Genomic DNA, 14,228 nt, shown 5'->3' with positions numbered 1-14,228 from the left:
AAAAAAAAAAACAAAAACAAAACAATTAAACTCTATCGCATTGGATAAATTTATGTGTATTACGAAATAAGAAATGGCAAGTTTCTTTACATATTTTTCCATATTGATTCGGATTATTATTATTCCTCCTATCCTATGTCGTGTAATAAAATTGTACGTCAAATCTTTATTTAATATATAAATTACTGAAACATTCAAAATGAATAATCCTAATAAAGTGTTAATTAAGCTTTGTCTTTCATTTCCGTAATTTAAATCGACTTTTATTTTTGTCGTAGAATTCTATTGATTTAACTGTAAAATGCTTTTAATTAGACTTGGGTATAATCAAAAATACACATGTTTTTACAATTGTGATACATATAAACCTTTTTTGTATTCTTATGTCGAAGTATGTCATGTAATTCTGTAACATGTTATGATTACATTTTCAATCATGTTCAATATAATTATGCACATGCACACAAAGAAACACACACACACACACACACACACACACACATTTGAAAAATTGTTTAACATTAATCTCAGAACTGTCCTTACTTTCCCTACTCTAATTTTATATGTCATCAATATATATAGAAGTATGGAATTACGGTACTGACATTACAATAGAGAAAGTAAGGATAGTCATGAGGTTAATGTTAAACAATTTTTCAAATAAATATAATCTCAAAATATTTCAAGTATATATAATCAGGAAAAATTGTAATCATTGACACAGTATTGTTTTAAAGCTTGTATTTTAATACATTTCGCATTTAAAATTAATATATTTTATACTTATGTTCATTGTTGAATGTTTCTGGATTATTTAATAAACAATTTTTGGTATAATTTTAAAAGTTTTTAAAGATATTATTATTTGAATTTGCAAATTTTTTGAGGAAAAATAAAATTTCTGTACAATTAAATAAATCTTGTTAGGTTATTGGACATAATACATCTTATATGTGAAGTTGTGATCTGTGGGATAACAAATTCCCTAAATGGCCTTCGGTTGGCTATGGTTAAATACTTACTTTTTTCTTAAATATTCTGTGCCAAAATGGAGGTATGTCTTACATGCTGTAATATACAGTATATCAAGAAGTCACAGATAGTGTAGTATTTTTGAGGAATATTTGTCTTTATATGCAGAATTTACATTTAAATAAACAAATATAAACTTCAGAAAAGTTAATAATAGACTTAATTAAACATAAATGCAAGTTCTAAAGATCAGGACAAAGGTCTTGAAAGTATTAAACTATTTTTGTTTTGTGAGTTCCTGATAAAAGCTGTACATTTATCACAGAATAAAAATAATAAATCAAAGAAAATGGTTGTGAAGTTATATATTCTAATTTTAAATTTACCAATAAAATTGTTTTTGTTCAGAAATTATTATTTGTCATGTTTTTCAATTTATTTTCTGCAACTCTCATAATCCTGTTTTATTCTACCGTATGATTTCATTGCCTGAAAGAATATTTAATCTATTGTATTTTACAGCATATAGAACATACCCTCATTTCAGCATAGAATATTTAAGAAAAAGTACTTAGTGTATTTAAGATATATTGCATCTTTGGCACTTGACTCCAAACTTTTTAAAATGTATTCTAGTAAAAAAAAAGAAGTAAAATTAATATGCACATTTTCTTTTACCAGGGAAAAAGAGGAAGTTTAAAAGAAGTCATTACAATTAAAATTTACCATTAAAATATTTAACATGAATATGCATGCAAAAGCTACTTAGCTCAACTCTTGAATAACATTTTTATTCAAATGTTGGGCTAGGCAGAGGTTAACCATACCCTATTGAAGACTGCTTTTACAAATATAGTGGAATTCATTGATCTGTGGGAGATTGTAACTTATTATTGATCTATGGGAGATTAACTTATGGGAGATTGTAAAGATGCAGGGTAATTTTTTCAGCCTTTTTTTAAATAAAAGACTCTCTTTACATGCTGTAAAATATGGTAATTGTTTGATACAATATAATTATGAGGAAAAAGAATATTAGGATTTTTTGTTTTTGTATTTAAATTTATATTCCTATTATGTAATTTGATTTTAAGATGTTTTCCTGTAATAAATATTTTCTTTATTTTTGATATTATAATTAAGTTATATAATGCAATGACTATAGAAAGATTTAATATATTAATATGTTACTTTGAGAACTGTTTTGTGTTCTTATTGGTTATACTTAATTTTCTCTGAGTTTTTTCTAGGTAATTTTTAGTATAAGACAAGTATATTGCATTCTGTAAATGTCATTACTATACTGTTTTTTTCCAGGAAAGTTGTTTACATAGTATTTGCAAGTAAATTGTTTCTTGCAAGAACTGGAACTATTTTTAAAGGATGAAGTGTATTTGGCATATATCACTGATGTGAATTATTTCATCACTAGAACTGTTATGCTTTTTTCAAACTATTTCACTTTTATATAAGTCTTTTATTTAAGGAAATCTAATATCTTTCAAATTTTGTTTTTTAAATTTTATTGTATCTTCTTTTTAAGAATTTTTCCATTTAACTATTTAATACTTTTGGCTCACTGTTATATAACTATTTTCAATAGTCATAGTATTCTGATTTGCAAAATAATCATGAGTTAGATAAATTAATATTGAGAGAAGCAAATATGAGATCTTATAGTTAGTATAGTTAGTAATTCTCCTAGAGTGTATGAAAAAATGAATGTAGAATAAAAAGAGCATCAGTTTGATAATAAACAGAAGTAAATAATAATTGAATCAATCTGTTTTTAAATATTGTTTAATGGTTCTTTCTCACAAAAAGTCAAAATATTTATATCCATAATTATGCAGAACTTTGTTTTAAAATAATGCTAATTTTTTTTCCTAAATAATTTCAGAGAACCTTTCTTAAGAAAACAGGAAGTTTGTTTTATTTTAATTGATTTCTGATTTGTTAACTTTGCCAACAGCACTGAAATTTAAGTACAGTGAAATTTCATTAACCCAGCATCCAGTATGCTGGAAAATCTGATAAGCCAGCATGTAAAGTTCATCATTGTGGGGTTATCAGTGCACTGGGTAGGTCCAGAGTTAAGATTTTAATATAAAAGCATTCAAAACATGCAGTTCTTGGAAAGGGATGTGGGTTTTCCTTTTAGAGATGACAAATGCCAAGACAATGTGATGCTGTGCTAGCTAAAATCAGTTAGCTCATGCATAATTTTTCTAAAGCCTTTTCCAAAGACATCAGTGCATAGGTTTGCTATAAGAAGCAGAAATATTTATCACATTTGGAATCAATAATTATCACAGAAACAACTACAGTACACTACTCTTCATGTACTTTGATAATTAAAATATGTTTGTCTTTATACACAATAAAAGTGTACAAAGCACAAAGTAAGAATAGAGTGTTTTTGTTTCAAGCTAATCAAAGGAAGGAATAGCCTGGAAAAACAAATGGCACGTTAAACAATCATAAAAGGCAGATTTGAACAGTTTTACATGTGAAGATATGTAAAATTGTATCCAGGAGATTGAAAAAAACTGGAAAAACTCCCATTGTTTGATAAGGCAACACATTTGGTAACACAGCATAGCATTGATCCCGACAATGCCAGGTTAATGGAATGTCACTATAATAAATAAAACAAATTTTGTATTTTATATATGCTTGCAGGATAACTTTGGTATTTTTGGTATTGGTATTTTTATTTCCCTTTAAATTTGTTTGCTATTGGTTATGCTAATAATAATGTTATATGTTGTTATATGTCACTGCTATCATGTTCCAAAAATGTCAATGTTTTAGATGCTGTAGAAGCAAATACATTAATGCTTATGTTGGCCATTTAGAAAATTTTAGCAGATATAAAAGATCAACATGTTAAATATTGCAAGCAACACTACTAAACATGATACATTTAATTAAAAATTATAATTATTAAATTTATTAAGAGATGGTGCCTAATGCTTCTCTCTAGTGTCAAATTATTTGGTAATTTATTAATATTATAGCCATTATTAGCCCAATTGCATACAGCAATGATTGGCTTTGTTAAATATTGAACAAAAATAATTGAATGATGATATGTTTGGTATTTTTAAGTTTTGTTAAGACACAGTTGTTAATTAAATTATTTGTGTTTTTTTTTAATACTAAACAGATGATAATGAATAACTTCCAAAATGAAAAGTTTTGTTTAGATATATTAAAACAATAAAATTAAAAATCATAATACAGTAGAGCGTCGATTTTCCGAATCAATTGGGAACTGGGGTTGTTCGTATAACTGATATTTCGGATAACCGATTTATGTACGAAAAAATAGTTTAACGTATCCTATGTTGAAATTTTTCTCCGTTGCGTGTTGCTTCGCATTGAATTTTCGTCGATGTTAAGCCTAACAAAGACTATTGTATCGTTAAAAATTATTTTTTTTATTTTGTACAAACAAAATAAATATATTGGAAAATATAAAAACAATAAAAAGATTATACTTCAGATGTTAATTTAGTATCAAAAACGTAAAATATTTGAGTAGCCCAAGACATAGCAAAAGATTGAAGCTCCACAGCACTGGCAAAAATTTAAATTTGCCGACTGGAAATCATTTGGATGATTGACTTTCGGAAAATCGACGCTCTACTGTATTATGTTTAGCGTATTATTTTCCTGTTCTAAAACTACAGTTTTCAAATGATAAAATTGTAATAAGATTAAATAAGAAGTTTTTTAAAATTTTGTATACATTTTATATAATAAATTAATATCATATGAAGAAAATAATATCTTATCTTTTGATACTCTCTGTTAAAATTATTTTTTAATAATGAATGTGAATATAATGAAAAATATTTGCAATGTAAATAAATACATAAAGTTTTTACAAATATGTATTTAACATCACCTGGATTAACTACCATCAATAAATGATCTGATTATTTAAAACTTTTGAGTAAGTTTTAGGCAATTTGATTGTTACAATGGTATTTTTACAATTGCTGCCAAGCGATCTGGTATATTATTGGGCTATAATAAGGCAAATGTAATAATTAGGTTAAAGCTATTTGACTAGAGACAGGCAGATAGGCTGCCATTTTCTGATAATTTTTATAATTATAATAAATTAATTGGTCTGAAATTTTAAGATTGCAGACATACACATTCTCACTGTCTGTTCATTATGTCCTTTATTCAACTTGAGAGTGGAGTTAGATAGATGAGTAAGGCTCTGTACACACTAGGCGTTTTTCAACGCGCATTAAACGCGCGCTTTTAAACGCGCGTTTTAAAGAACCAAGAGTTCTATGTAGCCGTACACACTCAAACGCCAAGCGCGCGTTTATAGAGTTTTGTTAAAACGCGCGTTTTGCGAGCGTTTTACGGGGGCTTTGAGATATATGTGCTGAAATGGAAAACGATCATTTCGATACTGATCTATTTATTGATGATATCTAAAAGACACCAACCATTGTCAAAGGATTTTATAGATATTTTAAAAGAATTAAAAAACTTGAATTTATTTTGTCTTAGTTTTGGATACAACGTCGCAAACATTTCATGCGTCAGTCTATCTCGTAATATTGGGTGCACCCAAAATTCTCTTTGCCTCTGCCGTCGTCTTTTATAGCGACGATAGAGGAGCCACACACAAGCAATCACTTCCACATCCATTTCCAAACCGAGCCAGTGCGCACGCTCAGCTAAACGCTGGTCAAACGCGCGTTAGCTCGGCGTTCGACGAGCGTTTAACGCGCGTTGAAAAACGCCTAGTGTGTACAGGGCCTAAAAGATGATAAGAAATTGCTGCCTGGCATTGTGACAATGTCACAATAATATGTATTTTTAAATTTAGAAATTCTGAAAGAAAAGAATCAGCCTAGAGAGAGACTGAACCTCATCTGCTTAGCATGCAGATGTGTTTGATAGTTACACTACTCATATCTCCATTTGATCTTTCTTTCCAGAGCTATTAATTTAGATATTATCATACTAATCAATCACAGTGCTGACTGGAGACAACTTTAATACTCATGGTCCTCCATGGCTTTCAACCAGCTATTGCTTTCACTTTGGCATGGTATATGTATTCATATATAAACAATTCATAAATTGGGATTATGGATTGTAATTTGTAATATGTAATTTATGGATATGTAATTTTAAATATATAAACATTTAAAATTACTATTACTTAAATGAAAAATTTAAAAATAAAATAAAAAAAAGTACAAATTACATTTATTTAACTTTGATACACAAGTTTGAGTTACAATAATACCAGTAAATACTAAAGTCAAAAATACTTGACTATATTATATTTATTATATTTAATAATTAAAGTCATTTTAACAGATGTATATCAGATGATTTTTCTTCCATAAAGCTGATTTATTATATATTCTAATGTTCTACATCTGTTCTTTTTTATATTATAACTGAAAGATGGTTATAGTGCTAACTTAAAAATGTTAATTTAATAGATTATACTGGAATTACAGAAAGATAAGATAAAGATTTTTCATTAATAACTATGACTATTTTCTCTAATAAAAAAACTAACATGTAAACATAAACCTTAAAAATAATTTAAAGTATAAATGTACACCAAAATATGGTATCTGGTAAGTGTATCATATCATATATCTAATACAGTGGAACCTCAGTATACGTCTGCTTTAGAATACGTCCAATTCGGAATACATCCTCTTTGGACAAAACAAATTTTGCTCGGTATACGACTTAATTCAATTATAAGCGCCATCTATGAACAAGTAGCACTATCGGTGTACTAGACCAGATTAGACGTTTGCGGTGCCACGGTTTATAACTTTGTTAAATTTCTTCTGATTTTAATTTGTAAGTAACATTTTATTATTTTTATTAATCATGAATTGCAAAAAGGCAACAGAAAAATAAAAAAATGGACAATGGAATTGAAAAAAGAGATTGTTGAGAAATATGAAGGTGGCACGCGTGTTCGAGATTTAACGAGATTTAACTGTTGCATTCCGTATTCCGAGAACGACGATATCGACAATCGTGAAAAATAAAGACATTATTAAATTTGCTAACGTTGCGAAAGGGGTTAAATCAATTTCTAAACAGAGATCGAAGACATTAGATCATGTCGAGAAATTGCTTTTGCTTTGGATAACTGAAAAACAGTGTGCCGGCGACAGCGTATCGGAAGAAATTATTTGCGAGAAAGTTAAAAGGATACATGCTGATCTCATGAAAAATCAAGCAGGAACTAGCCAGGAAAGCGAGGGGTTTAAAGCCAGCCATTTTTTTTACATGAGAACAGATTAATCATTTTTACATTACTTCTTATGGAAAAGGTTGGTTTGGTATACGTCCTATTCGGTATAAGTCCAAACACCAGGAACGGATTAAGGTCGTATACCGAGGTTCCACTGTACTTTAAACATATATCATTGTATGTTTATTTTGAGGATGGCTTCTGTTATAGTCACTTTAAAAATCAACACCTTTGATATACAATATATATATATATATATGATAGAAAGAATATGAAATTAATTCCATTTGGAGCTAACATATTTTTGACTGAGTTTTGATTCCATTTTTTATCATTTGTTATATTAATGGAAAATTTAATTATTAAAATAATAAATATATTCTAATAGCTTATTCAGAATCAGTTCTATATTTTCTTAGCATTCGGATGTTAATAAAGAATATGGGATTGATTCCAACTTAATACAGATATATGTTTTATTTGGTCTATATTTCATTTTTTAAATAAACGTATAATTTTTGTCCAGTATTAATGTAATTTTTGCATAGAATACTATGGTTTCGTATGCTTGACTTACATGTTAGATGATAATATTTTATCATTTTAACTCTAAATAAATTATTTATTATTATTATTATTTTTTTTTTTTTTTATTTGATAAAAAAATATTTTTGTCTAAAATGAATAGAAAAAAGAGAACCAAAAAATATGAGAATTTTGTATTTATTTACCGAAAAACAAATATTTTTACCTTATAGACCATCATCAAGTTGAAATTTGAAAAAAAATGAAACATTTATTTGAATATTAATGTCTAAACATATTAGAATAAATTGTTTTGATTCTATTTTTGTTTAATTATCAAGTTTGCATTTTATAATTAAAAATTAGCATTTCTTATTACAAACTGTATTGAATTTTAATATTTATTATTATATTTAAAGGCAACATATTTGATTAACAAACATCATGAAGACTGAATTTTCAGTCAGGTGGCATAAGAATGATAAGCCTAGTATGTTGAATCACAGACAAGTGTCTTATCAATCAATGAATGGGCTTTCTGAGCCATTGGGTGCCACTCTGGTTGTCAAAGAAGAGCATAAAAACATTCCTCATTCAAAAAGTAGTAGTGATGATGAAATGATTGACATTACAAGTACCGGGACTGCAGGTGGTCAAAATGCTGATGAATTCCCTCAGCATTCTCAAGGTAAAAATTGTATTTTTTTCAATTGAAATAATTTGAAAATTATGATTTTCATTTTTAAAATTCTTTGAAATTATTGGAAGACAAGAAGACAAAAAATACACAAGGCATTTATAATTAAATAGCAACATATACATTATTAAACTGTAAAACTCAATACATTTTAAACAAGACAAAGACTGCTGGAATCAAAAGTAATTACTGAATGTCTTTGATTACTGTAATATAACAATAAATACATTTTTTCACAAATTAAACACATTTTTAAACAATTATATTAATGATATTTTTGAAAACAGTTCTGTTTATTTATTTATTTATTTTTGTTTTGTTTTGCATGATTTTATTTATTTATTTCCTATGCCTGTTTACAAACTTAATGGAGTTGCATGCAATTAACTCCAATCTATGATTATTGTAGGTGTTGCAGATTACTTCTTAAAATATGTTTTTCCTCAACGATACCAAAACAGAAGTGACTATGAAAGATTAATTACAGGTAAATTAATATAATGTACAAAAAATCATTTTTCACAATTTCAGCCTTATTCTTTGGTTTTCTTCTGTGATTCTTTTCAGTTTTGTGTATTTTCTTTTCACATTCTTTGTGTTCTTATTTAATAACTAAACATGTACACACATTTTATAGTTTAATTTGAATATTTATAAATAAGTATATATATATATAATGATTTAACTGATTATTTAAAATGAATATTAACTTCAGTAAACTCTTCCAATAGGTAAGCTGGAACTTATATATAAGAAATTACACCATTCACACTTTTCCCAGTAGCAGCATTAATATACAATGTTTTCAGCCACATTTAGGGGCCTGTGTTAGATTTCACCATTAACCAAATTGATGTCTATAATGAAATACAAGTTTGGAACAATATTAGTTTTCTTTTGATATCAAAAGCTTTCTGAAATATGATTTTAATATTATTCCAAACTTGTATTTTGTTATAGATGTTTGATTTGGTTAATGTTGAAATCTGACACACCCCCCTAAATGTGGCCAAAAAAATTTATATATTAAAATGCTGCTGCTGGAAAAAGTAGATGGTATGATTTCTTATAACTTCAGTGAAGTTTTTAAATCTAATTTTTTAAAAATAGTTTTGTATTTAAAAAATAATAATAATAATTTTTAAATTTAAATCAATAAAAGAAATATACAAGGAGATTATAAAATAAGATGTTTAATACATGTTTTCTCATAATTTTAGACATTTAAATCCTTTTGAAAACATTATTTTTTACTTCTTTTTTCGATTTTGTTATTCTTGATTTCCAACTCAAATATAAATCAGAAATCAAGAATATAAAAACAAGAATAATCAAAATATTACAAATTTCCAACTCAAATTATCTGGTCAAGCTGTTTTCTTTTTCTTTCAATTAGAAATTTTTTCATTATCTGTTACTGTAAAAAAATTTTATTAAAGATCACATTGTGACAGAATTTATAAAACAAGCTCAATACATTATTTAAGTTGATATTTATAAAGTGATACATGCTTGGAAACTTACCTTAAAAGTGTGAGATCCGAATAGCCCCTGGGTCTAACTAACAATTTAAAAGTGAAGTTAAATTTTTGTAGAAAAATATTCTTTCATTTTGGAGTGAAATTAACAGTTTTCTAACATGGGAAAGCTGATAAAACAATCATTTCCTTTAATGGAAACTGAAGCATCCTTTGTTTTTCCCTTATCTGTGTACAAATCTCACCACCATGAGAATTGTCGACCCCTCATTTATTCCCCTTTTCATCTGTTCACGTGGGTGAAGAAAAATATGCTGATTGGTCGCTAATCAAGAGATATAGCGAAAGTTTAGTAGAATTCGGGGAGTACGTCCGCAGATCTGGTAGTGGAAAGAAGTTCTCATATTGTCTCCCTAAGGCCAACGTCCTTAGTCTGGGAGTACGCCAGAAGATCCCAAGAAAGGAAGACGTAGTCCATTCAAGCTCCTAAGGCCAACGTCCTTAGTTATGAGTATCGTATCTATAAACCAACGTCCATAGACATAATTATTTCATGTTAAAACGAGTTAGTTAGGAAATAGAAGATATATTTTATTTTGTGCCTATCAGGACCTCTCCATGAACTCTGAGAAATAGAGGAACGAAGTAATATCGACAAATCAAGAAGAAGATAAAGTCAACTAAAGAGGTTGTATGTTTATCATAAATTTGTGAGCTTTCTCTCTCTCTCGGTGCGTATATTTTGATTTATTCATTATCTAAATCGATTGTCTTTAACTATTTCCATTTTGTAATGTTTTGTTTATTTTAGTTTATTAAATTTTTTGTTATTATTAGTTAAAGAAATGTCTCTTAATAATTCTCTGAATCGAATCCATATCATATCCAAACGCGTGTTATAAATTTGATTAACTGGTGTCAAAGGAATTCCTGACATAGGAACGGAAGGATCTCACAATTCTTCATTCCGCTTTAAATATTCAACTGTAAGTCCCTCTGCACTCAAATTTCCTTAGATTGGGAAAAGCCATTCTCTTGGACAACTAGAGAACTAGTTTCATCAACTAGAAGCCAAATAAGTGATACAAGAGTAATAAACTACTCTGTACCCCCGGCTAGATCTCACAAAAGCTTAAAAGTTAAGATTTAAGAAGCTTTCAATTATGATCCAACAAAATGTAAATAATAATGATATCAGGTCAGTCCATAAGTTCGTGCGCATTTTTATCTACAAAAAAAGCAACAAAAAATTTTAATTAAATCTTATTTCAATCTATAATGTATTCACCATTATTTTGTATAATTTCTTGCCATCTTGATGGTAGCTTTTTAATCCTGTCTTTGTAAAATGATTTTGGTTTTGAATCAAAATATTCAGAAATAGCCTTTTTTACATTGTTCTCATCCTCAAAAGTTTTCCCTTTTAAGAAATTCTGCAAACTCCGAAAAAGATGATAATCACTGGGAGCAATATCTGGCAATATGGTGGATGAGGTAAAATTTCCCAGTTGAAGCTTTTGAGTTGAGGATTTGACGTTGTTGTCAGTTAGCTATTGACAGTTCATGTGGTATCCATTTTCCTAGCTTTGAAACTTTTCCGATTTGTTGTAGATGTCTATGAACAGTTCCATGGGATGAATTTAAATGTTCCACAATTTCATCAACTGTTAAAGATGGTTCTGCTTTAACTAGTGCAGAGAGAGCATCATCATCAAAGTCAACGGGTCTTCCAGTACGAGCCTTATCCTCCACACTAAAATCATTATTTCTAAATCTTTCAAACTACTTCTGCGCAGTCCTTACACTTGTTACAGTTTGATTATAAGCAGTATTTAATTTTTTGGCTGCATTTGTAGCATTTTCACCACTTAAAAATAAAAAGTATAAAACATGTTTCTTATATTCATCTGTTACTTCCATTTTAACGAAAATAAACAACTGAGATGTTCCCAATTCTGAACAGTATTATATGAATTAGATCCAATTTAACACTTCAGTGTAAAAAGTATCACATTAGACTGGCATTTTTAACAGCAAAACAAGATTTTTCTCAAGGTCATAAAATACCCACAACTTATGGACTGACCTGATAGCATGTATATATTGTTATTACCAAAGTAAATAAATAATAATTAATAATAGAGTGAAAGTGCATATTATAGGGCATCTACTTATCTGGAAAATTTGAAATTCTCGAGGAACTCCTTTTTTATATGAAAAATTAAGGAAATCTTAGGAATTTTTTGAATGACTTTGCAATATTTTTAATATGCAATATTTGTTTTTTTGCATGCAATCTCAATAAAATTACTTATTTAGACTCATTATAGTTAATAATTATGAAGTGGAAAAAAAATGTAGTGAAATAATTTTTTTAAATCTAACTATTTTATTCAGATGAGTGCAGGAATGATAATCCATAACATGAATGATTAATGCATGTGCAACTGAGAATTTGCCTTTGTTAGATATTACTAATGTTTAAGTCATTAATATGTGTTTGATATAAAGTTAAATAAACTGTTCAAATATCAATAAAGGATGTTACAATATTGAAATATTTTACAAAGTAAAATACAGAGTATCAAAAAGTCACTATGCATCTACAACAGGATCTTGTTTTCCATTGGATTGTTATATGTGGATTAATGTTTTCATGAATTGTGAATGCTCAGGTTAATCTTCACCTACATCCACTGAATAAGATTCTTAAGTCAGTAAATTGTGCTTCTTCAGCTTCTGAAATTCTGAACATGGAGAACTACTCAATGACATTCACTGTAATGATTAAAACTGGTTTTTAAGTATTTTTTCTAACTAGTATGCTTCAGACAATATAATAAAATTTTTCTTTGTATGTTCAGAAGCATCAGACTAAAATTTTAAAAACATATGTCTAAAATAAGTAAACATTTTAAATACATTTTAATGTTTTCCTGTTAATTGTAAATGGTTGCATAAGTGTCTAGACCAGTGTTCCGCAACCTTTTTCTACTTGTGGCACACCCATCCCTCATGACTCAACAAGGCACACCAAAATGTTATTACCCTAAAATACGTATGATATGATACTATTAATAGAATTACATAATGCCACTAGTCTATTATTATTATTATTATTATTATACAGTATTTAGTGTGTTATGCTCGGTTGATACCAGTGACTGTGTACTATACCTGACCAGAGTCAAGGCATAGCAACCAAAAACAAAAATTAAATAAGTGTGTCAGTGTCTGTATTCAGGAATTTCCTAACAATGTGGCATGTATTCAATATAGTATTATTATTATTATTACTATTATTATTAAACAGACATCAACACCTGTGAGCAAATTTATTTTATATTTGATTTCTTAGAATACATAAAAATACCTGGCTTGTAATAAAGAATAAACAAACATTGTCTTATTTCATCAGTGCTGTGGCAGAGAATGAAATACAAGCATAAGAAACACAGCAACTGTGATAAAAATATATAAATAAAACTTGAAATTAATAGAATATGTAAAAGTTCAGGACACACCTTGTGACAGCACATTTGTTGCGAAACACTAGTCTAGGCAATCAGCTAGGACTAATTGGAGTGGAACACAAATTTACATTGAATTTCGTTTTGGAGTCATCAAGCTTTTGGTCAAATTGTATCTTTGCCAAATTTAACTTTGAAGTGACTGAAATTTAACTGTAATTTTTAACTTAATCAAATTATATCTTTTTGATCAAGTAAATTATGTTTTTTTTTTCCTCCCATACACCATTATATTCTTATAATTTGCATTAAACTTTATTTTATAATTTATTTTATTGTTTTTTGTTTTGATTCTATTACAAATTTCATTAAACATTTGTTAGATTCTTACACCTTGACCATATTTTGACACTTATTCTAAAAAAAGTGTTTACCCTTTAGTTAAATAATTATTTTATATTATATTATATTATGTAATAATAATTCATTCTGCAATGAAATTTGTGCAAAATACAATGAAATTGAAATGTAAGATGAATTCATTGGTGTTGAAATTATTTGGATGTTTGTCTCTATTACAATAAAAAAAGTTTTTGAGAATGATTTTTATTGAAATTAGTTGTTTAATAATTAATTCTGTTAGTAAATGAATATCTCATCAGTTTCTTGACAAGATATTCATTTACTAACAGAAGTAATTTGGAATAACTACTCTTGTCAGTAAATTCCATTTACTGACAAGAGATTGACAAGAGTAGTTTTCCAATGAAATATTTTGAAGACTTGTTTATTATTGATGTTTTTAAAAGTTAAATTGT

At 27.8% G+C, this 14,228-nt stretch overlaps 1 protein-coding gene across 4 annotated transcripts in view; it reads left to right on the top strand.

The window, feature by feature from the left end:
- The window catches only part of LOC111635968 (H(+)/Cl(-) exchange transporter 3-like), an 89,493-nt gene that overhangs the window by 5,921 nt on the left and 69,344 nt on the right, over positions 1-14,228 (top strand). For 2 of the 4 annotated variants that reach the window (XM_023381118.1, XM_023381119.1), the window contains exons 1-3: positions 1-76; positions 8,185-8,453; positions 8,872-8,949. In XM_023381118.1, the coding sequence (XP_023236886.1) occupies positions 8,210-8,453; positions 8,872-8,949 (322 nt within the window). In that variant the 5' untranslated portion in view covers positions 1-76; positions 8,185-8,209. The remainder of the gene's footprint in view (positions 77-8,184; positions 8,454-8,871; positions 8,950-14,228) is intronic. The other 2 variants (XM_023381121.1, XM_023381120.1) reach the window with 2 other exon arrangements.

The sequence above is a fragment of the Centruroides sculpturatus genome, unplaced genomic scaffold, assembly GCF_000671375.1.
Source record: "Centruroides sculpturatus isolate CEXI.00-Female unplaced genomic scaffold, Cexi_2.0 scaffold1002, whole genome shotgun sequence".
In the NCBI taxonomy this organism is placed as follows: Eukaryota; Metazoa; Arthropoda; class Arachnida; order Scorpiones; family Buthidae; genus Centruroides; species Centruroides sculpturatus.
This window is presented reverse-complemented; position numbering and strand designations above follow the sequence as displayed.